Raw genomic sequence first — 25,068 nt, 5'->3', positions numbered from 1 at the left:
TCCAGACCTGTACAGAGTCATAGAGTAGGTTATAATTTGTCACATATGGGGGAGAGTAGAGGTAAAAGGCTAGCTTGAATGGAATAGAGAGTGTGTAGAGGCAGAAATAGGAAATAAGACTGTAAAAGTAGATTGGAGTCATTTGGGGAGATTTAAATCCCTGGCTCTGCATTTTATCTTTTAGAATCAACAGAGAACCACTGAAGTTTGGCAAGTAGGACATGTGAAATGGCCAGGTCTATATTTTTGTAATCTCATTTTGGCAGCTGTGTGATGAATGAATTTGAAAGGGGAGAAAATAGAATCAGGGAGTAGTAACTGGAGGGCTGTTACTTCAGTCTAGTAGTGAGTAAGAGCCTGAACTTAGGTAAAAGCCATGAGAATGGAAAGGAAGCAGGAAATGCCAAGTGATGTGACTTGGCAGCTGCTATGTCGAAGAATCAAAGAGAACACCAAGGTTGTGAAGCTGATTAACTAGAATGGTAATGCTTTCAACCCAAATTGGGAAGTTTAGGGCAGGAATAGATAGAAGGAAAAATGTTGTTCCATTTTAGACATTTAGCTGTGGATTAAGCATGTGAGGAGAGAAAACAGACAATTGGCATTATGAAATCTAGTCTAGAATCACATGCCTGATTAAATAAGTGAAATTAAGTCTGTCTTTTTCCTCAATAGGAGAAATTTCAATGACAATAGAAATTATACTTACACATCTCTACATTGGCATCATGATATAGTTATGGATCTGGCTTTTTCAATAGAAGGTAAGTATATGTTTAGTATTTTGAGTGTGAAAATGAATCCTGAGAAATATATTTAATAGACACTTGATTTTCTTAATTTGTTAGCAAAAAAAAAAGTGTAATTTTAGCTCTTATCTTTGTATATATATTTACATTGTACTATAGCTTCACATAAGTTCTACTTCAAGCCTTCATTATGGCATGGAATGCCCATGAATCATTGAAGGCTATGCCAGGAAAACACAGGTTCTTATACCTTTGACTAGGCTAGAAGGACTTTGAGTATAATAATATTAATAGGTTCTGCCTGCTTTCCACAAGGAATCTTGACTGGGTCAAGTGAGGCTCATCACAGTGAAGTTTGCACTGTGACACCCACCCTCACTCCACCCTACCTCTTCTTTCCCCTACCCCCCACCAATGCAAAATTATCCTCACTCCTAGGCAATCTCCTTCTACTCCAGAATATCAGTGGCAGAACAGAGGGATATAGGGGGCTAAGAATCCCTCTTTTTTAGCCTGTCTACTATCAATTTAATAGTAGGTACTTTAAATATGAAATCTTTATACAATGACCAGTGAGTTGGCATACTAGAGGAAGTGATTATATTCATCTTGACAGTGCCCACAATGAAATGAGAAGACAAAAAGAAATTTGAGTTAAATGGAAGGATGGTTCATAAGCTCTCCGAAAAGAGCTATATTTGACAGTTGCTTTTGAACAACAACACCAAAAAAAAATTTCATGGGACACTTGGCCATTTCATAATGCAGTATTCGTGCTGAGTTTTTTTGCAAGAAGCAAAAAAAACCCAAACAACTGAAGATAATTGCAACTTCTGCACCAACATCTTTTGCAGATAAAATAAGAAGGTAGAGAAATTCTACAAAAAATTTGATAGACTTGATAGGTTAAATCACTATATTTGGTCATTTTAGATCAGCTTAGGTGTAGACTATGAAAATTCGTAGAAAATATGACTCAGGATTAAAAAAAAAATAGTCAAAGGCAGTATATAAAAGACTCAGTTATTTACGGTGTCCCAAAAGTAAGGGAGGAAAGGTGTTAATAGCTTTAATAAATACTTAATAGCTTAAAACTGCACAAACATTTTTGGGACACTCTTTATTTACATTATGAATAATTTTCTTTAACAAAAGAATGAGATGCTATAAATAGTAAAAACTAATCATCACCAAAAAAATAAGCACAAGGAATGACTAGTGACTAGCATGGGAATGATTTCTGAATCGGCCAATGGTTGACTTGTAGCAGAGAGCAAAATCAAAACCATATTAAAGAAGAAAGAATAATGTGTCTTGTTCTATTTATATAAGCTATTAATGTATTAAGTAGGGAAATATAGGAATTATTATAGTATTATTATATTTAATTATAATCAGTATAGGCTAACATAATTTTTTTTTAAATCCTTAACTTCTGTGTATTGGCTCCTTGGTGGAAGAATGGTTAAGGGTGGGCAGTAGGGGTCAAATGACTTGCCTAGGATCACACAGCTGGGAAGGTCTGAGGCTGGATTTGAAACTAGGACCTCCCGTTTCTAGGCCTGACTCTCAATCCACTGAGCGACCCAGCTGCCCCCTAACATAATTTCTTAAAGAAGTTCAATTGATAGCAATCAGTTGCCATGGTAAGGAAATCAGAATGACAGAAACCACTTCAGGCATTAAATAATCTCTGAGCAGAGAGATATGACAGCAGAAGATGCAGAAGACAAATGATATAGAATATAATTTCATTTATAATGTTATTATAAAAATAATTTTAAAATAAAATTATAAAAATATAAAATGATAAAATTATATGGTGGAGGAAAGTTTGCCCAGACTCGGTTAAACCAAATCCTGTGAGAACTTAAAGATATAAACTAAAAAGACAGCAGATAAAAATGAAAATAGTTCATTATGATTTTTATAGTAATTCATTCACGAATAAGAGTAGAGTGATCACATTTAACATCTCAGGCCTCTGTGTAAATAAAACAGAAGAACAATGTGTATATCCTAGACTAGACTTAAATACAAAGAAAATTCATGCCAAGGTGATGGAAATTTGATGGGAGAATAATGAAAAAACTTTTTTGTTATTCTATGCTTAACAAATATCAAAAAACACCAATTAATGCCAATTAGCATTTCCTCATTTTAGAACAGAAAAGGGAGATTGCAATGGAATTGTTCCTCTCTATTATGAACAGTTTGCCACTTTTAAAAAAATGTGTGTATATCTGTATACACATACACATCTACACACATATAATAGATCATTTAAATGTCTGAATCTCCTCCTATTCTCTTGGTGAGAATATGTTCTGTGTGTTTCCTTCTTATCAGTTGCCCTTTCCTAGATTCAGAAAGCAAAATCTGGACACAGCCCAAAAAACCTTCTTTGAGTTAAATATACCAAAAACATGAAAAATATCAGTTGTGCAAAATGTAATATTCTCTTACATCTGGGACAGACTTGGTTTGTCTGTGAAAACATGCTTGTTCCATTAATTTATGAGTAGCTTTTCATTTGTGGATTATTAGCAGATACACAGTCAGGTTAGTTTTACAAATTCTATTAGTTTGCAGTGCTGAACATCTACTCACAGCTTAGAGGAAATGTAAAACCAGGTCACCATGATCTTTAATGTAAAATTTTTTTGTTTTGCACCATTCACTAAAAGATCAGAAGATAGTCTTTGAATAAATGCTTTTATACATTTAAATGATCATCTGTTTCCAAAATAGTAGTAAAACAATTGTAAATAGATTATAATATCTTAAAAGTTAAATTCAAATGCATTCTGAAGTAGTCATACTTAATTTTAATGCTGTTATGTTTAGTTTAATAAATGTTTTCTTCATTCTATGTGTTTTATGAATGGACAGGTACCAGTCTTGTGAGTGGTGGGCGTGAATCTGTCCTAGTAGAATGGAGAGGTGGCATAGAGAAAAATAAAGAGTTTCTGCCCCGCTTAGGGGGTACCATTGAACACATTTCAGCCTCACCAGGAGGAGATTTGTTCTGCACTTCTCACTCTGATAATAGTAAGTCCTTAAATTATTTTTTAAATGATTTGATAATGTAACCAAGCAAAAAAGTTAATATCCTAGGGGTAGGACTTGGGACTTGAAAATCAATCAGTATCTTAAATATCTTTTAATGGGCTTTTTTGCTTCTTACTCCTCCTTGTAAGAGGGGAAAATGAGAATTATGATTGGACTAGATATTTAAAGTGTGGTTGCCAGAAATAGATTAACTCGATTTCAAAATAAAATAGACCCAAGTCAGGATGACTTTTATGGTGGTTTATTTACAATTAGGAAGGTTGAAGGTAGAGAAATTGAGAGAGAAAAACTCTGGCCCAGACCAGAGGCCCGAACCAGGTAGGAATTTAGAGGCCCAGCAGAGGGGCACAGAGGTTAATTAAACAAGGCTTCTAGCCACAAGGCCTCCTCTAAGAAGAGAGGCCTCCCTAACGCTAGAGCCTCCAGAAACGCCCTGGGAAGAGACGAGTCAGCCTAACTTACCACGTGACAATTGAAAGGGAAGCAGTCTGAGGTCTCACCAGAGCTCCTTCCACACCAAGTTCAAAGTTCAAAGCACCAACTACCCTCCACAGGAAGTTACCATATTTAAAAGATAGCAGCTTTCGTCACTTCCTGCATCCATCTCCAATTTCAAGTGGACAAATGACAGCCTCAACTCTGTTTTGGACTGCCCAAAGGGCAGTCCCTTGTTTTTGATTTGTCACTTACTATCACGTGTGTGTCCCAGACTTCCTGCTCCCCACTTAATTCTAAGTTGGGTGGGGTGACATTATTCCTGGTGGCTAAAGTCTGAAGAATGAGTGAGGCTGAGCTAATTCCATTTACACATCCTCCCCTTAACCCTTTAAGGAAGTAGATGTGAGTAACAACAAAGTGGCCTGTGTTAACATCAGAGCTTAATTTCTCTGTCGTATATTTTTCTTCCAAAAATCAATAAAATGCCAAATGACATTCTTCTATAGTTTGAACCATAGATTTATAGAAGAAAACTTCAGCATCATCAAGGCCAACCTCTTCATTTTATACTTGAGGAAACTAAGACCCAGAAACATTAAGCTCTAATCATACAGATAGTAAGTGATGGAGCCAAGATTTGAACCCAGGTCCACTGACTCCAAATCTGGTACTCTTCATTGCATTACACTGCCTCCCCGAGTACAAAATGGCAAAATATTTATTCTGAAATGAAACTACTATTTTTACATAATAACATTTTCTGATTCAACATTGATACCGTTCTTTAGAAACCCTTGCTAAAATGCTGAACTACTCTAACACAATTTTTTTTTCTATTAGATCAAAAAGCATATGCTTATGCTATGTATGATTTAGTTGAAAGAACTAGGGATATTTATCTTTAAAAATAGGAGACTTGAGGACAGTCTTTACCTAATCAAAATCTTGCCTTGTAGAAGATGGATTAAACTTAGTTGGTTTGGTGCCAGAGCATGGAAATAGGACCAATAGATGGAAGGTTCTTTTTGCTTTTTTGCTTTTATTTTTTCTTAATTTTTTAATTTTTTTCCATGGTTACATGGTTATTGTCTCTCTCCCCTTTTCCCTCCCCCCTCCCAGAGCTGACAAGCAATTTCACTAGGTTATACATATTTTATCACTCAATTCCTATTTCCACATTATTAATTTTTATAATAGAGTAATCTTTTAAAACTAAAACCCCAAATCATGTACCCATATAAACAAGTAATAAATCATATGTTTTCTTCTGCATTTCTACTCCAACAGTTCTTTCTCTGGAGGTAGATAGCATTCTTTCTTATAAAGTGATAAAAGGTTCTTGAGGAATATTTTGGCTAAAAAGTAATAGGAACATGCTGCTCATTAGAACTGTCCCTCAAATTAATCAAGTGCCTGGGCAAGTGTAAAGTTCCTTTTGAGGTTGGGGATTTTCAAATATTGGTTGGGTGACCACTTAAGGATGCTCTTAAAAGGTTTCAATACATAGATATTAGAGCAAGGATCCCTTTTGAAGATTTTATAATTCCGTAATTCTTTTAAATAAATCACTTGTGCTTTGATTAAACAAAAATCAGTTGTTCTCTACATTTAAACATAAAGTTCTGAATTAGTCCAACTTTAAAAGATGTTCTTTCACCACTACCACTCCCAACTCCTTTGCAGAGTTTGGGGGTCAATGGGTATGAAACATTGCATATAATGTCAGTCCCTATTTCAATGGATTGTCAGTATTGCTGATGTCTTTTCTCTTTAAAAAAATTTTTTTTGAGAAGAGCAGGCTATTAATAAAAATTCATTTTTTTAAAAAAGGTAGTCATTGGATTGTGTGTTTTGGAGTCATAAAATTGAGTGAATGTATTTCTTCATTTCCCACAGAGATTATGATCATTCACCGAAACCTTGAGGTCTCTGCAATAATCCAAGGACTCGTGAAAGGTATTGTGTAATAAAAATAATTTGTAATTTTCTGTGTTAACAGATCATATCATTTTCTAGCTAGGAAATGACTTGTCATTTTTCTTTTGCAGATAGTATTGTCAACACTGGTCTGATGATTGATCCAAGAACTAAAGCCCTAGTTATGAATGGGAAGCCAGGCCACCTACAGTTTTACTCTCTCCAAAATGATAAACAGCTGTACAATGTAAGTTTATATTCAGTGCCCAATCAAGAAAAGCATTGCCAAAAAATTTTACAGAAGATCTTGGAGGTCAAAGAAATTGTTTAACAACGTGTACTTCTGTTTATTTTAATACGGTCACATCTATAGCTGGTTAGTGCAATTAGTGCTAATGAGTTCACATTTTCAGATTAGATCTTCTTATGGGCTATTCAGGTTTGTTTTATTTCATGATCACACAGTGGACCTCTACTTCTGACCACCTTGCTCTCATTGGTCCATTGGTGGTAAGTAGATCAGAGGAAATGATTGATGAATCAGCACAAATCCATTAGCACTACTCAGTATGCAAAACATAGAACCTAGTTATTTGTTTTGTTATGCTTAAAGACAGAGACTTTTTTTTTCACTTTCTTTGTGAATTACCTTTTTTTTCTTTTTCCTCTGGGTTCTGTTGCTGCTGTAAAATAGTAATATGATATTAAGTTCAATGAAATGATTATGTAAAGCAGTGGTATCACATATATATGTATTTTACATGTTTGTTGTAAGCTATTTAACTTGCTTTGGATAGTGAGTTGCAAATTTTGTTCTTATTTAAATATTGGCCATCAAGACCTTTTATAATAAACATTTTATATTCCTGAAGACAATTAGTCAATACCAAGTGTGTTAAAAACCACTAATAGTTTACAGTAGCTTCCTTTCCATTTTTGGAAATTACTTTCAGAACTTGGTCATTTCAGCTCTTCTGTACTAAAATTTTTCATTTCTGTCAGTGACAATAAAAAATACTAAGGAAGTTAAGATTCAGGCAGTCTTGGTTCTAGTTGAGTTACTGACATTTGCCATGTGGTCTTGGACAAGATATTTAACTTATGTGAACCTTAGCATCCTCTTATGTAAAATGAGATAATCTTTTAGCTCTGATATTCTTGGTTTCAAAATACACAAAATTACAGAATTTGGGAGTTCAAAAGAACTTCAGCTGTCATATAATCCAGCCCATACTTGAAAAGAATCCCTATGTAGCAAACCCAACATGTGGTTGTCCAGCATCTGCTGTAAGGCCTCACTAAGGAAGGGGATGGCCCACCCCCACCTGAGGCAGCCCGTGCAGCTCTGGAACAGAAAAATTCCTGTCAGTCCTGGGTCAGTAACATTGTTAAGAATTCACCAATGCTGTTTATCTTTGTTTCCACATAAAACTATTTTGTCACATGTTAATAAATACTTTTCACATCTTCTCTTTTTTTCTTCTCCAACTTTAGTTAGATATCATACAGCAGGAATATGTTAATGATCCTGGTCTTATTCATATTGAATTAATGAAGGCTGCATTTAGTTCTCAAGGCAACTGGCTAGCAACAGTGGAGCAGCGACAAGAGAAGGAAGCAGAACTTGAATTACAGATGAAATTATGGGAATTTAATGAGCAACAACAAGGGTAATGCTTCCTGTAGAGCCAGTTCATAAAAATGAAAAAATGAATGGTTGATTTGTTATTAAACTCATCACTGTTTGAGATATTAGACTTTTAAATTAGATTGAAAAGTAGCAAATTGAATGCAACAGAAGTTTCCTAAAAGCAGAAACTGCATTCTTTAAAATTGCTTTTACGTTTCAAATGAAAATTCTTAAATAGTTGAAAACCAATCCAGAATAACTGTAAACAAACTGTAAACACAGTTCGTAACCCTAATAATTCCCTTAAGAACAGGGGCCATAACCCACAATTTTCTGCACAAAGAGGCATACATGATGAATGATCTAAAGAAGATAATAGTGTGTCACTTGGCCTTTTCCCAAATATAAATATATGCAAAGTTCTGTTGAAAAGATTTTATATAAATGTGAGTTTATAACTGACATACAAGGTAAGCATTATGAAAAGGACATTTTCTTGTTTTTTTCTTTTAGGTTTATCCTTAACACAAGAATCAACATGCCACATGAAGACCATATAACAGCTCTATGTTTCTCTGATATAGAAAATTCAGAAACTCCTAGCTTGGTAACCACCAGTAAAGATGGCCACTTTAAAGTCTGGATATTAACAGATGACTCGGATATATATAGTAAGGTTTTTTTTTAAATGTTGAATTTTTTTTCTTCATGGTATTCAAAGTTTAGGATGATATTTTTCTTGACATCCAAATCGTTTTCCAATGGACCTATATAATATTTTCTGTAGCAAATGTTTTTGTTCATCTTTATTTTATTAAATTAATTCAGCAAATTTATAAATGAGAATTTTGTAAGCTGTTAAAGTTTTGTTCATTTTAACCATATTATTGTGTAAACAGTACTTTTAAAATGGTATACACTTGGAGGGTGCGTAGGTGCCTCAGGGGATAGAGAGCCAGGCTTGGGGACAAGAGGTCATGAGTTCAAATCTGGCCTCAGATACTTCCTAGCTGTGTCATCCTAAGAAATTAACCACAGTTCTCTAGACCTTGGGATTCTTCTGCCATAGACCAGATATTTAGTATCAATTCTGAGACAGAAGTTAAGGGGTATTTTTTACTTATTAAAACAAAAAAAAAATACACTTGAGATTCTTCTCTGGATTTTGAGATATTGACAGTTTTGCTTTGATTCTATCTTGCTAAATAGAATCTTTGTATACCTCAGTATTAATCACATTTCCTTTTTGTGTTTACAGTTACCAGAATTATATCCTTCTTGACATTTAGCATAACCAAATAAAATTCTTAGTATCATTCTCCCAAAACTCTACCCTTCTTCCAAATTCCCTACTTATGTTGAAGGTGCCATCATCCTTCCAATTACCAATGCAGCCACAGAGAATTCCTTGTCACACTTAGCCAGTCAGTTACCAAGCCTTGCTTTTTCTACTTCTATAATATCTATAAAATACTCTCATCTCTTTTAGCTATTTCTCTAGCCCTCATCACCAGTCATCTAGAATATTATAGTGGCTTTCTAATTGATTTCTCTGCTGTGGCTCTCCCCTCTTCATTTTCCAATCAGCTGCAAAGGTCATATTCTTAAAGCACAGATCTGACTGTCATTCCCATATTCAGTAAGCTCCATTGGCTCCCCTGTCACCTCTTGGATCACATACAAGCTTTTCTCTTTGGCACTTAAAAGATTATTCCAGCTTCTCTTTCCAGCTTGTTACTTCCCCATCACACACTCTATAGTCCAGCCAAACTGCTTTTCTTTCTTTTCCTAACACAGTAAGTACTTCATCTCCCATCTTTATTATGCCTTTGTTCTGGCTGTCTCCATACCTGAAATGCTTGACCTTAGGATCTCTCTTTCCTTTAAAGCTCACACTCCACCTTTTCTACATGAAGCCTTTCCTGATCTCTGCATATTTCATGAATACTTTTATCTGTATAATTTCTTTATAGCAGGTACTATTTTAATTTTGTATTTGTTTGCCCAGCACATTGCACAATAAGTAGCATATAGTAGGCACCTAATTAATAAATGCTTATTGATTGAGATTTTTGAACATTGTTTTCTTCTTTTTTGTAGCAATAGAGTTGAGATTGTTTTAGATAAACATAGTCTTAAAATTTTGTGCTTTTGTTTTAGGCTACTGAAATTTTTTGCAAAAGAGTATCTTTTGGGATTTTGTCTGAAGTTTATGTCCATTTTCCACTTCAGTTAATTTCCACCAGAGGGAGTGCAAGGACAAAATAAAAGATTAAATCCAATTGAGCTATTTAATCCATTTTACTTATAAACAAATACAAGTTAGGAATGGAGGAAAGCATTCAGCGAAAAATGCTAAAATAAAATTTTTGTGCTTTCTCTGGTGATTATTATCAGTGCCAATCCTCTATACTTAATTACCAAATATGTTGAAATAGACTTCCATCTTCTTTTATTTTTTTTATTTCTTTTTATTCTTTTTTGTTTGGGTTTATTAACTATCAAAACAACAAATTTCAAGTTACTGTTACCTTACATAGTAGTTATGGGGATGAGATAAAATAATATATAAGGAATCCACAGTTTACAAATAGATTATAATTTTATCTTTTGTGGGTTATTTGCTTTTTTTTAAGTCAGAATACATTTTCTTTTTGAAACAAATTTTAAATGATGATGAGATTTTCCAGGCCAACCCATAAAACTAATTTATTTTTAATATAGAAAAAAGTGTAGATTATGAAATTTCTTTCTTTCTCCTTCTAAAAAAGAAATGGCTTGAACTTGAATTAACTGATTGTGAAGCAAAAATGTATTCCCAAAATATAATTTACCTTCAATCATTTGTCGAATGAAATCCATTCAATATTTGCTAAGTACTTATGATGTGGAATGCACTATACTAGATAATTTCGATACAGAGATAAAGTCAAAGATCAAGTCCTTCCTCTCAGAGTGCTTCAGACTTAGTAGGAAGAGGGTAAGATGTACCAGCAAGTAGCTAATTCTAGTTTAATATGTGTGATAAGTGCGCAATATACTGAGGCAGTATGCCTTTAGAGAAGGGAGAGCACATGTCTAGCTATTAGAAGAAAATCCATGAAAATTTCATAGAGGAGGTGATAATAGATGAAGCTTGAAGGAGCTTCACTAAGCAGAGATTTTGAAAGGAGCCATTCTAGGCAGATAACCTGTTTAAAGAAAGGAAAGAGTAATTGTCTAATTCACCTGAAGTATCATATAATCAAATCTATATTTGAGGGAAATTATCTAAGCAACATTGCGAAGGCTGTATTAGAAAGAAGAACACTATTTCCTTTCTCCCTTCCCACATCCCCATGCCAGTATGGAAACCAGTAATTATTGGATTTATAAATCACTATTTAGACCAGCTCATATTTTTTCAGGTTTTCTTTCCATTTTGAAAGACAGTAATAGTTGTTAGCATGAATGAAAGTAAGTTGGAAGGAATTTGTTCCAAACCCTGCTCTTGGAGACAACCTAGCTCTTCTTTTACTGAAAATCCAGTGACTGAATTGTTGTCAAGAAATTTCATGCTAAGAAGAGAGAATGTTATTGTCAGTTACCTGGGGCAGAAGATTGCGGGTGAATTGGTAGAGTGCTCCACTGGTATTCTTGTGATGCCAGGAGAAATCAAAAAGGGCCTCCAGCATATTGAGTTCACATCCTATAAAAAACTTATGACAGGACATGGTCAGTAGTCACTGTGATCAGTGTCATTAGAGAGAATATCCAAATCATTGAATATCACAGAATCCATTTTAAAGCTCTTTTTTCAATATTTTTCTCTCCTGCATTGGTGTTTATTACATATATTTGTGTATAATAGATTGTATTCACATTATATAATGTAATCTTTTACATTATATTGATACTTCTACTTCATAAATCTGTAGATTTGTTATTATGCTGTTTGAGACTTTTGCTAATTAGAATTTCATTCACTGTTTTCACAGAACAAGCTATGGGTTGGACCTGTGATTTTGTAGGCAGTTACCACAATTACCAAGCAACAAATTGCTGTTTCTCTGAGGATGAGTCTTTGCTTGCGGTTAGTTTTGAGGAAATAATAACAATATGGGACTCAGCTACTTGGGAACTTAAATGTACATTTTGTCACCGTCCTGGGAAAATTAAGTAAGTATTCTTCCAACAAATACAACTGTAATTGTATTTATTGACATTTTTAAGTTTGCAAATAAATTTTCGTCTGGAGAGATTTTTTACAATGTTCACTCCAAAGATGATACATAGCAGAACTTGAAGCTGAAAGGTCTAATCCTGCCCATGAGAGCCTTATGCTTTGATTTACCCAGCCCTAAATTAAGGATTACTATTCCTTCCCTTCATTAAAGGTTTGTTCTATGTAAGAAGTGACTATCTGAAAGGAAAATTGCTTTATATTGCTTTTATATTATTGAGCACAAACCAAATAATCACATATAATCGTTAGGTAAGTAATTGCAACTATGATTTTTAGAAAAAGTTAGACCAAGTTAATAAACTAACTATGAGATGTGAATTAGAATAATAGAATATTAACAATAGTATTAGAAGGAATATAGTTTGGTGTATTAGAATATTATAGCAACTAACTATATCAAAAGCTTCTGTTGGAGGAATTAAAACTTGAGGTCCGTGTAATTATCTCATGAAACTCATGCAGCAGGAAATAAGCTGGGCTCATTTGGAATAGTGAATGCACAGCTGGCCTGATGAGATCCTAGAACAACTGTGGCGTGTCCAGGTGTTGTTTGATCTGTGAAGATTTATGCTCACTACCAGATCCCCAGAGTATTATGGCCAAGAGAGGTTGCTTTGACCTTATGCTAAAATGTTACCAAATGTTATAACGTCGCGAACATATTTCAGCATTTTGTCTTGTGCTAATTAACTGTCCAAAACCTACAAAACATACTGTGGAACGTCTAAAAAGGAGTCTGCCACAGGCTGGGCATGGTGAGACCTCCAGCTTTAACTTCCCACATTAAAGTCTTCAACTCAAAATGATGGCCTAGAAAGGTTTATCTCTTACATATGATGATTGTGACATATTTGACAGAAATTCCTACATCATGACAGAAAAAAAAACACAAGGCAGGGTGCCTAGATGATAAGACCTACAAATATAAGAAATATGTCTGGCAAAAGAATTATCTTGATAGGTTAATTCTTGATGGGGGTTTAAATCTCCTTATTTCTAGAACAATAGAAATTGAACTTACATCTAAGAACTCAAAATTCTCTGTTTCCTTTACACCACATTCTAGTAAGGTCAGCTAAATAAGCTATTGGGCCCATATCCTTCCCATGATAATGGCTCCATATGTACTAATAATTATCTCACTTAGTTTACTAATAGACACATCAATTACACTAGTTAGTAACCATTGACAACTGGAATAGGTTTAGAAATCAACACTAGCCATTATTCCAATAATAACCTATCCACATCACACACCTAATACAGAATCCACAATCAAATATTTCCTAACTCAAACCATAGCATCTATAATCCTCATATTTTCTGTTATCTATAATGCATCCATAACCAATAAGTAAACCATATCTCAAAATTTCCAATCAATGAGCATCACGCCTAATAACACTAGCCCTAGCTATAAAATTAGGACTTGCTCCATTCCACTTTTGAGTACCAGAAGTCACCCAGGGCATTTTACTTTTATCAGACATAATACTACTTACCTGACAAAAAATTGCACCAATTTCTATTCAGTATCAAATTTCGCCACCCCTAAATATACCACAAATATAAGCTGAAACAACGGATATTAGTGAATACCTACTGACCCTATAATATATGTGCTCTCTCCCCCCACTCCTGTCCCTCCTGTATGTCAGCTTGGATTCAAACTATCAGTATACCTTCCACATCACAACTTTCCCCATCACAATTTCAATATTTTGTGGGTCAAGAAATTAAATGAGAATCTTGGGGAATTTTTCAGAAGCCCAGATAACATGTGGAAAGACAGCAGGTAACTAGAAAAAATTTTAGAAACTCAGAAATGCAAAATATATATGTAATGTATTACATAATAGCAACATTTATCTTTTAATCCCATAAATGTGCACAATTTCTTTTTTAAAGATGAAGTTAAAATTTGCAAAAAAGGTGAAAGCTAGTAAAACTATTAGCATTGATTTACTACATATAACCTGTGACCAAATTTTACAATAAGGTACTATATACCCCATAAAAGAAAAAGAGATTCACATTTCTTTTGTGGTTTGAATGGAGGGCCAAAAATTTTTACACAGATTCCCTAACCCCTGCAAAGTGGAAGGGATACCTGTACTTTTCTTTTGTACATTTTCTCAAATAGTGTTATTTCAAAGCTTTTATACCCCTATCTCCTTTGAATTTAAAAAAAAAAAAAACAACTCATCTAATTAAATGGGAAACTATGGATTGGATTTGAAACTTGTGACAAATCACTAGGAAACTATTGTTATGTCCTAGCCTTCCTCATTCCAAATACTTTGTCCTATTCCCAAATTGGATAAACTATATAGTAACTTCTCAAAAATCCATTTTTGTATTAGAAATTTTGTTTTTCTGGCTAAATAAGCATTTAGCAGTGAGTCTTTCCTACTCTTGTATTTGTCAGATGATTATTTGGGCACCCTCTACAGAAACATGATCACATATGAGATAGGAAATTAATGCTTTTTTTTCCCACCCAAAAAAATCAGATACTTCAATTTTATCTGAATAAATCCTGATGTCACATCCTACAACCCATTTTCCACTTGAATAATTGTAAACAATGATGTTTTCATGTGTCCTTTCAAAACTAGTTTGCACAAAAGGCTAGTCCAAGGACTTTAAAATATAAGAAGCAGAGGTATGTATTTACCTACATTAATTTTTTTGTTTTTCTCCAGGAACCTTTGCTTTGGGAGACAAACTTGTTCCAAATACCTTCTGGGTACAACTGAAAAGAGCTTTCTGTGCTGTTGGAACCTTCTCACTTGTGCATGTAAGATCTTTTTCTAATCCATTATGATTGCTCACAACATTCTGGAAATTATAAAAACTATTTAGATTTTATTTTCATCAACTAAAGGCCATTCAGTTACTATTGTTTTCCTAGTCAGTTAGATTCTCTAGCTTTTTAAATACTGCACCTATATTAGTGTTGGAATTTTTATTTTTCTTGTTTTCCTTGTTTATTTGGTTTTTTTAAATAGAATTTATTTACAAGAGTCTCAACCTTCTCTATATACCAGAGAAGGCATCATCTTGGAGATAAATATAAAAATTATATCTTTCATGTTTCCATTTTTCATTTCATTCTCTGAAGGTGACATTCACAAATTATTATTCAGGTATTAAAATCTGAAGCTGTGTATAACGTTCTCTTGGTTCTGTTCATTTCCTTGTTCTTTATCCCATGTAGTTCTTTCCAAGTTTTATTAATAGCCTGTTCATTGTTTGTTACAGTGCAGTAGTATTCTATCAGAATCATATACCACAGCTTGTTTAACTGTTCTCCAATCAGTGGGCATCCTCTCACGTTTCCAGTTCTTTGCCACCATAAAGGGAACTGCTGCTATAAATATCTTGGGACATATAGATTCTTTTCTTTTTCCCTTGATCTCCTAGGGAAACAGACTTAGCAGTGGTATTGTTGGATCTAAAAGTATAACAAAGTTTTATAACTCTGGATGTAATTTCCAAATTGCTCTCCATAGTAGTGGTGGTATCAGTTCCACCAACAGTGTATTAGTGTCCCCATTTTTTCTACCTCCCCTCCAACATTTTTCATTTTGACCTTTTATAATTTTAGCCAATCTGATGGGTTTTCTTAGAATTATTTTGGTTTGCATTTCTCTGATCAGTGGTTTAGAGCATTTTTTCATATACCTATATATGACTGATTTCTCCATCTGAAAATTATCTGTTCATATCTTTTGGCCACTTATCAATTGAGGGATGTATCTTATTCTTAAAATTTGACAGAGTCCTCTATATATTTTAGATTTGAGACCTCTATCTTGAATAGGTTTAGAAATCAACACATTAGCCATTATTCCAATAATAACCTATCCACACCACACACACATACAGAATCCGTAATCAAATATTTCCTAACTCAAGCTATAGCATCTATTCTATTATCTTTAATGCATCCATAACTAATCTTGGCAACATTTGTCTTTTTTATATAAAGACTTTTCAATTTAATGTACTCAAAAAATTAGCCATTTTATACCTCACAATGCTCTCCACCTCTCGTTGACTCATAAATTCTTCTCCTCTCCACAAATTTGAAAGATAATGTTTCTTGTTCTTCTAACGTATGATATCACCTTTTATGTCTAGATTATGTATCCATTTTAATCTGTTTCTTAGTGAATGGTGTAAGATATTGGTCTATACCTAGTTTCTGCTAAAGAGCTTTCTAGTCCCAGCAATTTTTACTAAATGATGATCTTAGTCCGAAAATCTTGATTTATGCTTTTGTCAAAAGCAAAGCTACTATAATCCTTTACCACTGTTTGTTCTGTCTGTCTTCTTCCACTGATCTACCATATTATTTCTTAGTACCAGAGAGTTTGATAATTACTACAGGCTAAAGCTTGGTACTGCTAGCCCTCTTTCCTTTACATTTTTTATGAATTTTTTTGTTATTCTTGATCTTTTGTTCTTTCAAATGAATTTTGTTATTATTTTTTCTAGCTCAATAAAATATTCATTGAATAAATAGATTAGTTTAGGTAGGATTGTCATTTTAGTTATATTGGCTTTGTCCATTCATAAACAATATTTCTTCAGTATTTATATCTTGATTTCATTTGTGTAAAAAGTGTTTTATAATTATGTTCACGTAGTTCCACGACAAGTGTACTACCAGTTACCTATTCTGTCTGTGGTTATTTTCAATGAAATATCTCTCTCTGTTTCTACCAAGTTAAATAGTATTGGTGATAATGGGCATCCTTGTTTCACTCCTGATCTTTTTGGAAAAGTTTCTAGCTTATCCCTGTTAGAATTAATACTTACTGATGATTTTAGGTAGATGCTTCATATCATTTTAAGAAAATCCACTTATGCCTATGCCTTTCAGTATTTTTAATATGAATGAGTGTTATATTATGTCAAAGGCTTTTTCTGCATCTCTTAATGATATGATTTTTTATTACTTTTGTTATTAATATAATTATGTTGATAGTTTTTTTTATGTTAAATCATAGAATATTTATTAAGGACAAAGTTAAGAAAAACTCAGGTTGCCTAATTTCATAGTGCTCTTTACACCATACCTTGCTGTTTCCATTGGAAAAATACCATGGGCAGTTAGACTTTGGTTTGATGAAATTTACTTCTGTCACCAAGAGAAATTTGATGAGTTGGGAATAGGTTATGCAAGGCATATTGTAACTCTGCCCTGTCCTTTGACTTTCTACCATAATATTTCAAAATATATTTAAATCTACATACAGATTTGAGGTGGAAAGGTGAAATGTTAATTCTTTTTAATCTGTCTCTCTTCTCTCCTTGGCAATAATCAAGTGAAAGTCATGAATGAGTGAGCCAATCAGTTTGAAATCACGATATAAGTTTGGGGTACTTAGATTAAGGGGAAAGTATATGCATATGTTCCCTGAACTTTAGACAAGAAATCGTCCATTTCTTTGTTTGATAACACCTGGCTAAGAATTAAGTATTTCCTTTTTGTCTGGTTATTCTTACAGTAGAATGGAGTGTACAGCTCAATGTTATAGTTTTGGAGCCCGATCCTAATTCAGATAATATTGCTGCAGTGTCTTGGTTCTCAGGAGGTTCAGATTGTAAGTACAAGACCTTCCTTTACTAGCAAATGGTGATCAAAGTAGATATAATACTTGATTATTTTTTTAACCTGTAAGCAAATTGAGTTAGATATAACTTCAAAACAAATCTTCACTTGGAACTATGTTGCCTGAGACAGGCGACTTCCCTTTCCTGATTCCCAGTCCCCAGGAACAGTGGTTCTGAGAGAACTATATGTTTTCCAAAAAATAATTAACAGCTAAGACCTGTACTTTCTGGAGCAGTTCATAAGTTTGGAGTACTTTTCAATTCTGTGATAAGAATATACATTTAAAAAAATTTTTTTTAATTTAAACCTTTCAGAATGTTAACATTTGTGTATTTTTCCCCCTCAGTATTTGTATTTAAACCTAGTGAGCCAAGGCCTTTGTGTATTCAAAAGAGTATCTGTAGAGAGAAAGTCCAGTGTGCTGTATTTGTTCCAAGAGATGTCCCTGAATCATTTATCTCAGAAGATTACCAGTGGCTAAACAAATCCCAGTTTTACTTCCTGAATGAATCACAGGTAACTAGCACTTACATTTTTTTAAATGAAAAAAAAATGGCCTTTATTTTTAATTAGTGACTAAATAGTAGAAGTCCTGCTTGGATCAAAATGTGTCTTCTGTGCTCATTAGCTCTCCTCTCATAGTGACTTAGTTTCTGTTTCCAAAATTAATTACAGCATTTGAATTATCCTCACTGCATAAATTAACAACAATAATAATTACTCATTTGATTAGTGCTTTCCTTAGTAAGAGATACAGTATATCATATTAACTAGGAAACCAGCCTTGAAGCTCAGGCCACCTGAGTTCAAATCCCACTTCTGATATACTGTGTAACCCTAGGCAAGTCTCTTAATCACTCGGTGTTCTAAATAGTTCTCTAATACTAGAAGAGAAGGTTCTGACCCCTCTTCATAGAGGGAGATTAATCATCCTGAAGTACCTCATGCCAGTGCAAGTCTAGTCCTCATTTTTTTCCTTTTCCTTACTGTAAGTATTATTAACCCAGTTTACAGATATGGAAACTGGGACTTGGATTTTTAAGTGAGTTGCCCAAAGTCATTTGGTAGTAGATATTGACAGAAGAACTTGAAACAGGATCTTTTAACTCTTTATTCTTGATTTCCAAATTTATTGCTTTCTACAAAACCACAAAATACCTCCCAAAACCTACTTTATTTACAACACTTTTCTCCTGAAGTTCTCAATTGGTTCAGTGTCAAAGCCTGTAGTGCAGGGGGGGATGGAGGGTGGGGGCATAACTGACATTGCAGAATTCTTCTGTCAGTTAAGGAGTTTAGAATCTTGGAAAAAGTTCAGTTGGATTTGGGAACTCGTGGAGAGAACCAGGGTCCATCTGAGCTCCTTCTTTAGATTGAAACCTGGCCTATATTTTGCAGCTTTTCTTTTGAGATTTGTTAATTTAGGTAATTCCTTTGAATCTCACTACCCTACCTTATTCCCACCTTCATTTCCCCTACCTGAATATCTGAGGAGAGTGAAAAGGAGGGTTGATCTGAGAGTTAGTTCAAATCTGTGATAGTTTAGTCAAATAGGGCTTACCCTTGTAACAATTTACTTATTGAATCATTGTATCCAACTTTCCTAACCCCATTGATTACAAAACCACCTGAGAGCTGAGTTAAGGCAGGTCCTTTCTCAGTCTCGCATTCCTGCCTCCCTTCCCCCACCTGAAGTTTCTCGAAGCAACTGTTAGGGGTACCTTGTATCCTCTACCCTGCCAATCTATCCTAGAAGACAATAAACCCTGTTTGTATTTAATCAAGACCTTTTGCCTTCTTCATTAGTTGATTAATAAGAGGAGGAGGAGAGAGAGGAATAACATACTCTCTGGAGTTTGAGGGAAGCTGAGGGTATCCATTTTGAAGGAAGTGTAACTTCAGTACTTCCTTCCAGTCCCTTCCTGTGAAACTGACTAAAGCCTCAAGTCAGTTTCAAGCCGGCCATGGCTGGCTCTAACCTGGCTCTGTAAAAGTGTCCTTTTACTTGAAGGGCTCAGTCTGTTTCTCTTCAGTGTTTTGTCTCTAACCTGGGTCCCAATTTGTATTTCCCTGCTGCTGTTGCCTGCCTTAGTTTAACTCATCCTCTCCCTTGCAACCCTTGGTACCTCAGTGTTATATTCCTAAATTCAGACATCCCTTATTTCTCCTACCACCTCAGCTACCAACCTTCATCATTGTACCTTCCTCGTCCACTATATTGCCTTAATTTCCCTACTACCTAGTCTATACCCTTGATTACCTCCAGCCTTGGGTCCCTTGCCTTGCCTTATTCCCTATTCCTACCAACTATTACCCTTGCTTCAATCTCATATTACATCCTGCAAATTCCCTTATTACATCCTAATAAATCCCCTTATTACAAGCCAGAATCTCCTCTTCTCTATTTTTTACTTCAACTGAGTTCTGCCACAATTTAAGCAAATTATCAAAACCCAGGCAACCCACATGGCAAGGAGTGAGTACTTTATTAAATTTCATAGTAAATTTACACGTTGCTAGCAAAGGATACAGATGCAAAGTCAAATGGAAACTTTAGGAATCCATGATTACATCATTGTGAGTACTTCCTAAACAGACAGCAGTGCCTCTGAGCTATAGTAAATATTCTTTGTGTATTTCAGTAGTGAAAAAAAGATCCCCTTTTGAGTAACCAAGAGATGGGCATCTCCAGCCTTGGCCAGGCCGGTCCTCTAGCAGCAGGCCTAGAACCGGCTCCATCGCCTACCAGGACTAGCTGGAGCTTTTGCTATGTTACAGGCTAGCCTTTCCGCACCCCTGCTGCAAGGTGTCAGAATAACACTTGAGTGGACAATGGTAAAACCTATAAAACAATGTTTGTGAAATCTTGATAAAGTATTGTCCTTCAATTTGGTTTTTATCAAATCTTATACAGAAGAGCGGTAAGGGTGGGCAATGGGGGTCAAGTGACTTGCCCAGGGTCACACAGCTGAAAAATATATTTCTTAACAATAAATGCATTTAAAGTCTTGTATTATTTTATTTTCCTTATTCAGATTTGTAATTTTGTTGTAGGCAACTCTCAGGTAGATAGCAAATCTTTATCTAGTCTTAAGAGAGCTGGCTGGGGCACCAACAAGGTTAAGTGATTTATTCAGGGCCAAACAGCCAGGTTGTATCAAAGGCAGGACTTGAACCCAAGTCTGCTTGACTCTGAGGCCAACTCTCAATCCACTAGTCTATTTGGGTACCATTATTTTATTTTGAAGAAATCTACATCACAGAAGTTGCTGGCTTTGTCTTAAATTTCTCACTAAGTACCACCTCTCATTTCTGTTTTTTTCCCTTTTTAGGATTTAATGACATTCAGTACAAAGTCACCAGAAGAGAAACTTACCCCAGCAAGCAAACAGGTATGTTAGAGCCTAGAGCCACCCGGCAGTGAGACACTGAAGAGGCCCGAGATACAAGGGTCTCTCTTAGATCCCAACAATAAGCTGCCCCATACCCAGAGCTAAAAAAATAGGGAAGTACTGTGAAGAATAAGTTTTTCTCTTTTTAAAGCTGCATTCCTTTTCTTCATAAATGAGTATAGACTTTTTTCCCCCTTTCCGCCTTTTCTGGGCATAAGATCACAAAATCCTAAATTTATAATTAAAAGTTAAAGTCCTCACTCTATCACAACCCCCAGAGAGCTTAAAAGTTTTGCCCAGGATCACACAGGTAGTGAGTAGCAGAGTCAGGATTGGAACCCAGATCCTCAACTCCAGTTCTAGCATCTTGCTCTGTTTCAAGACCCATCCAGAAATGATTCATAGTTTGAGAGCTGAACAGGACTAGAGAGAGGTCATACAGTCCACTGACTTCATTTTAAGAGATAGGGAAACTGGGGATGTGGATTGAGAGCCTCAAAGGCTAATTGACTTTCCCCTGGTTGCTCAGCTAGCAAGCATAAGAGAAAGACCTGGATTCAGATTCCAACTAAGTCCAGGTCTCTGTCTAATATGCTATGTTGCATAAGGAATTATTCAAAGACTTTCTTAAAATATATATCGCCCATGGACTTTTTTGAGGGGAAAGGTGTCTTTTTTTCATAGCGTCACAGTCATTTTTAGGAAAGGAAAAAACCTTCCCTAGACCCCACCATATTGAATCTTCTCTTATGACAAAGGAAAATAAGGAACTATATCCAATACAGTGACTGTCCCCAAGATTATATACAAAGGACTATAACTGCCAGTATTTAGCACACATGCTATTTTAAATGTATGCTAGAGTTACTGATATTGTGAAAGTAAAATTATACTGACTGGATTCATGATTACATGCTGTGGGGCCTCCTACCCCTGGGGACAACAGGAAGCCTCGAGAATGACCTCTAAGGGCTATCTTGGGCACCTTTTCCTGTTTGATCCTCATAGCCGCCCTGTGAAGAAAATACCAAAGCTCTCCTCCCGGGGACTTTTTCTTCCCTCTCGTATTCCCAGTGCTTGGCACCGTGCCTGGCACATAGGAAGTACTTAATGCTTGTCGACAGTGAGTGAGTGCGTGCGTGCGTGAGGAAACTGAGGTTCAGGAAGGCCCAGCGAGGCACCCGCCCGTGGTCAGTCCCAGTAAATGTCAAAGACAAGAAACCCCCAGCACACGTTCTGCTGCCATCCTGCTACCTTGTCATGACTTCTTACTCTGTGATTTTTATGTGTCTTTCTAAAAAATCTAGAGGCAGGCACCCCGTCACTGGAGATTTTCCTATGTTGTGGCCCCTGTTGTACACTCGGACTTGGATGTCCTTTGCGTTTGCTCTATGACCAGCTCCACTTCTAGTCCGACGGGCCCTCACTCTGTCTCCTCTGCCTTTGGGGTGGCCTTCAGCTTTGATTCCGAGATGGGGTGTTCTGTGACTCAGATCCTTGGGTTCCTTAGGTTGGGGTCTGTGATTTATCGATTAAACATTTCTCAGGGGGGTGCTGAGCTCAGGGGAAAGTAGAGGGTAGAACATGGTGTGGAGCTGTGTGCTGACACTGGTGGGCTGTCTGTGCGGTGCCAAGGGTGGCAGGATCTGATGCTAGCTCTGTATACCGGCCTAGGGCCAGGCCCACGGCGATTTGTAAATAGGCCTCCGATGAACGCCATGCCAGATCAACCAGAAGTCCTCTTCCCATCCTAGACCCCGGAGAGCAAGCCCGCTGCGGGACGCTGTATGCCAGTTCTTGGTTTTACCATTGAATTCTTCTGCTCTCGGGGCGCTCTTAGCAAGACGAGCCCCAGCAGTCGACGAGAAGTTCCAATTCTGCTAACATTTCTATTCGGCAGCTGTTTTTGTGCCTCTGTCATGGGAGTTAGAGACTTCTCTCTTCCGTTGAATGTGGCTCGATGCCCGAGTCTTGTTTTGTTTTTTAAATGTTAGTCGGGTAGCAGCCTATAAAACAATAAAGTTCATGCTCTGTATTTTAGGGCAAGCAAGTAAATGAAAAGCTTGCCCCCTCTGTTCTCAAGATGAGGACTGGGTTACGGTCATCCCGGGCACTTGGGAGGAGATTCTCCTGCTACCTTACAGTGGTCTTCTCCTCAGCCCGCCCTCTTTCCTGTCTTACAGCTAATAGCAGAAGAGAGCCTGCCGAGCACCCCCTTCTACTTCCTGCTGGGAAAGCACAGAAAGCAGCAAGAAACCAGAGCAAGTGAGGTGCCGGAGCACGAGCTCATCTATCACCCTTCAGCAGCAGACATTCCTGCCATCAGTGAGGTAAATGCTGCTGACGATCAGACGTCAGGCAGACTGGGTACAGCAAAGGCGTTGGGGGCTGCCCGTGTTCCTAAGGAACTTGTACTGTGCTTGCTGTGGAAGACCCTGAAGAGAAATCTGTTCCCTGTGCTCTCGGGAGCCTCCTGCAAGTGGAGGGGCAGCACTAAAGATGTCTATTGCCGCCCCTGCTCCCATAGCCCCAAAGAGGAGTGTGAGCCCTAGACAAGAGAGGGGACTTGTCTTCCTGATTCAGAAGGCTGCTGCTATGCACTGTGCTAGCCTCCCCTCTCTGTTCACTTAGGATAATGCTCAATAAATGATGACTTACATAGCTCACAGATTTAAAGCAAAAAAAGGAGGGGACAACTCATGTGGTATTGTTTTAAGACATAGAGAAAAAACTGTGCATTTGGTTTTACTTCTATATACCATTCATTCTAGAATATACTACTCTAGCCTTTTTAATGGAACTTGATAGAGTATATAGGAGATAAAGGTAAAAAGTCATTAGTAAAATGAAGAAATTGAAAAGTACTGAGTAAAACAAATCTTTAAAGTTTTCTTTTTCTTTTTAATTTAGCTCCTTCAAACTCCTGCCCATGTGCTACCATCTGCCTCTTTTCTATGTTCCATGTTTGTTAATTCCTTATTGATATCCAAAGGCACTAAGAGGTAAGAAGCCTTGAAATTAATTATTTGATATAGTTGAAATATTTTTGAATACTAGTAGATGATAATTGCTATTATAACAGTTTGTGTATTTCCCTCTACTTCCTAAGAATATTTGACCAGTATGTTATCATTACACTGAAAATTAAAGCAACTTAAAAATTACTATATTAAACTGTAACAAAATGTGGTGAATGCAAGTTTCAGAGAAAACAAGTTATCTTCTGTACCTTAAGTAGAATTCATTGTGATTTAGAATATTTCATAAAGATTCAACTTCAAAACTCAATTTGTAAAATGTAATTGCTAAGAAATAGTTATGGTAATATGTTGATGTGTAAGCACATCAAAGTGAGTGTTATAAAAGTCACAGTATGGTCATCAATTTTATATCTGAATCATTTTTTGTTATAGTGCTAAGGAAGTTCCTGATGATGTAGAAATGGAGAGTGAACGGGCAATGGATGACTCAGATGAAGAAAACGATGTTTCTGAAACAACCCAGAATGCAGTAAATGACACTGATATAGGAGGTGAAATAATACCTCAGATTTCTAAAACCCAAGAAAAAACATTACGGAAACTTAGAAAAGTGGACTATAGCTGGATGTGTGCCCTTTAACAACATGAAGAGACTTTGCACTTTCTTTTTTATCTCGCTGCTGTATCTTTCTCAATGTTATTCCTTTTATAAAATAAATACTAAATTTTGGCAGCCTATACTTTTAAGCGATGGACCTTTTCAAAAAAGAGTTCTAATAACTTCTTGTATTTTTATAACATATATTACACTTTTTCAAATAGTTTCATGTATGTCATGCCATTTAACACAGTCACAGGAAGGTATTTTCAAATAAAAAAAATATTTATGATTCAGAAAAAGCACAAATAGTTTCAGTTCTCCCTTCCCTCTTACCTCCCCCCAAAAAAGGAGATCAATAAAAAGCCACTTAAAACTAGATTAAAATGTATTTGGCAAATATTATCAAAATGTAGATAATACATTTTAAAATAAGGATT

At 35.7% G+C, this 25,068-nt stretch overlaps 1 protein-coding gene across 1 annotated transcript in view; it reads left to right on the top strand.

The window, feature by feature from the left end:
• Positions 1–24,768, top strand: part of WDR75 (WD repeat domain 75) — a 41,968-nt gene extending 17,200 nt beyond the window's left edge. The window contains exons 8-21 of the mRNA XM_044666456.1: positions 676–764; positions 3,642–3,800; positions 6,156–6,215; positions 6,308–6,423; positions 7,671–7,846; positions 8,320–8,477; positions 11,784–11,964; positions 14,737–14,831; positions 17,551–17,646; positions 18,004–18,173; positions 20,990–21,049; positions 23,233–23,379; positions 23,960–24,051; positions 24,463–24,768. Coding sequence (XP_044522391.1) covers positions 676–764; positions 3,642–3,800; positions 6,156–6,215; positions 6,308–6,423; positions 7,671–7,846; positions 8,320–8,477; positions 11,784–11,964; positions 14,737–14,831; positions 17,551–17,646; positions 18,004–18,173; positions 20,990–21,049; positions 23,233–23,379; positions 23,960–24,051; positions 24,463–24,670 — 1,807 coding nt within the window. The 3' untranslated portion in view covers positions 24,671–24,768. The remainder of the gene's footprint in view (positions 1–675; positions 765–3,641; positions 3,801–6,155; positions 6,216–6,307; positions 6,424–7,670; positions 7,847–8,319; positions 8,478–11,783; positions 11,965–14,736; positions 14,832–17,550; positions 17,647–18,003; positions 18,174–20,989; positions 21,050–23,232; positions 23,380–23,959; positions 24,052–24,462) is intronic.
• The last annotated feature ends 300 nt before the right edge of the window (positions 24,769–25,068 follow it).

Source organism: Gracilinanus agilis, chromosome 3, assembly GCF_016433145.1.
Source record: "Gracilinanus agilis isolate LMUSP501 chromosome 3, AgileGrace, whole genome shotgun sequence".
In the NCBI taxonomy this organism is placed as follows: domain Eukaryota; kingdom Metazoa; phylum Chordata; class Mammalia; order Didelphimorphia; family Didelphidae; genus Gracilinanus; species Gracilinanus agilis.
This window is presented reverse-complemented; position numbering and strand designations above follow the sequence as displayed.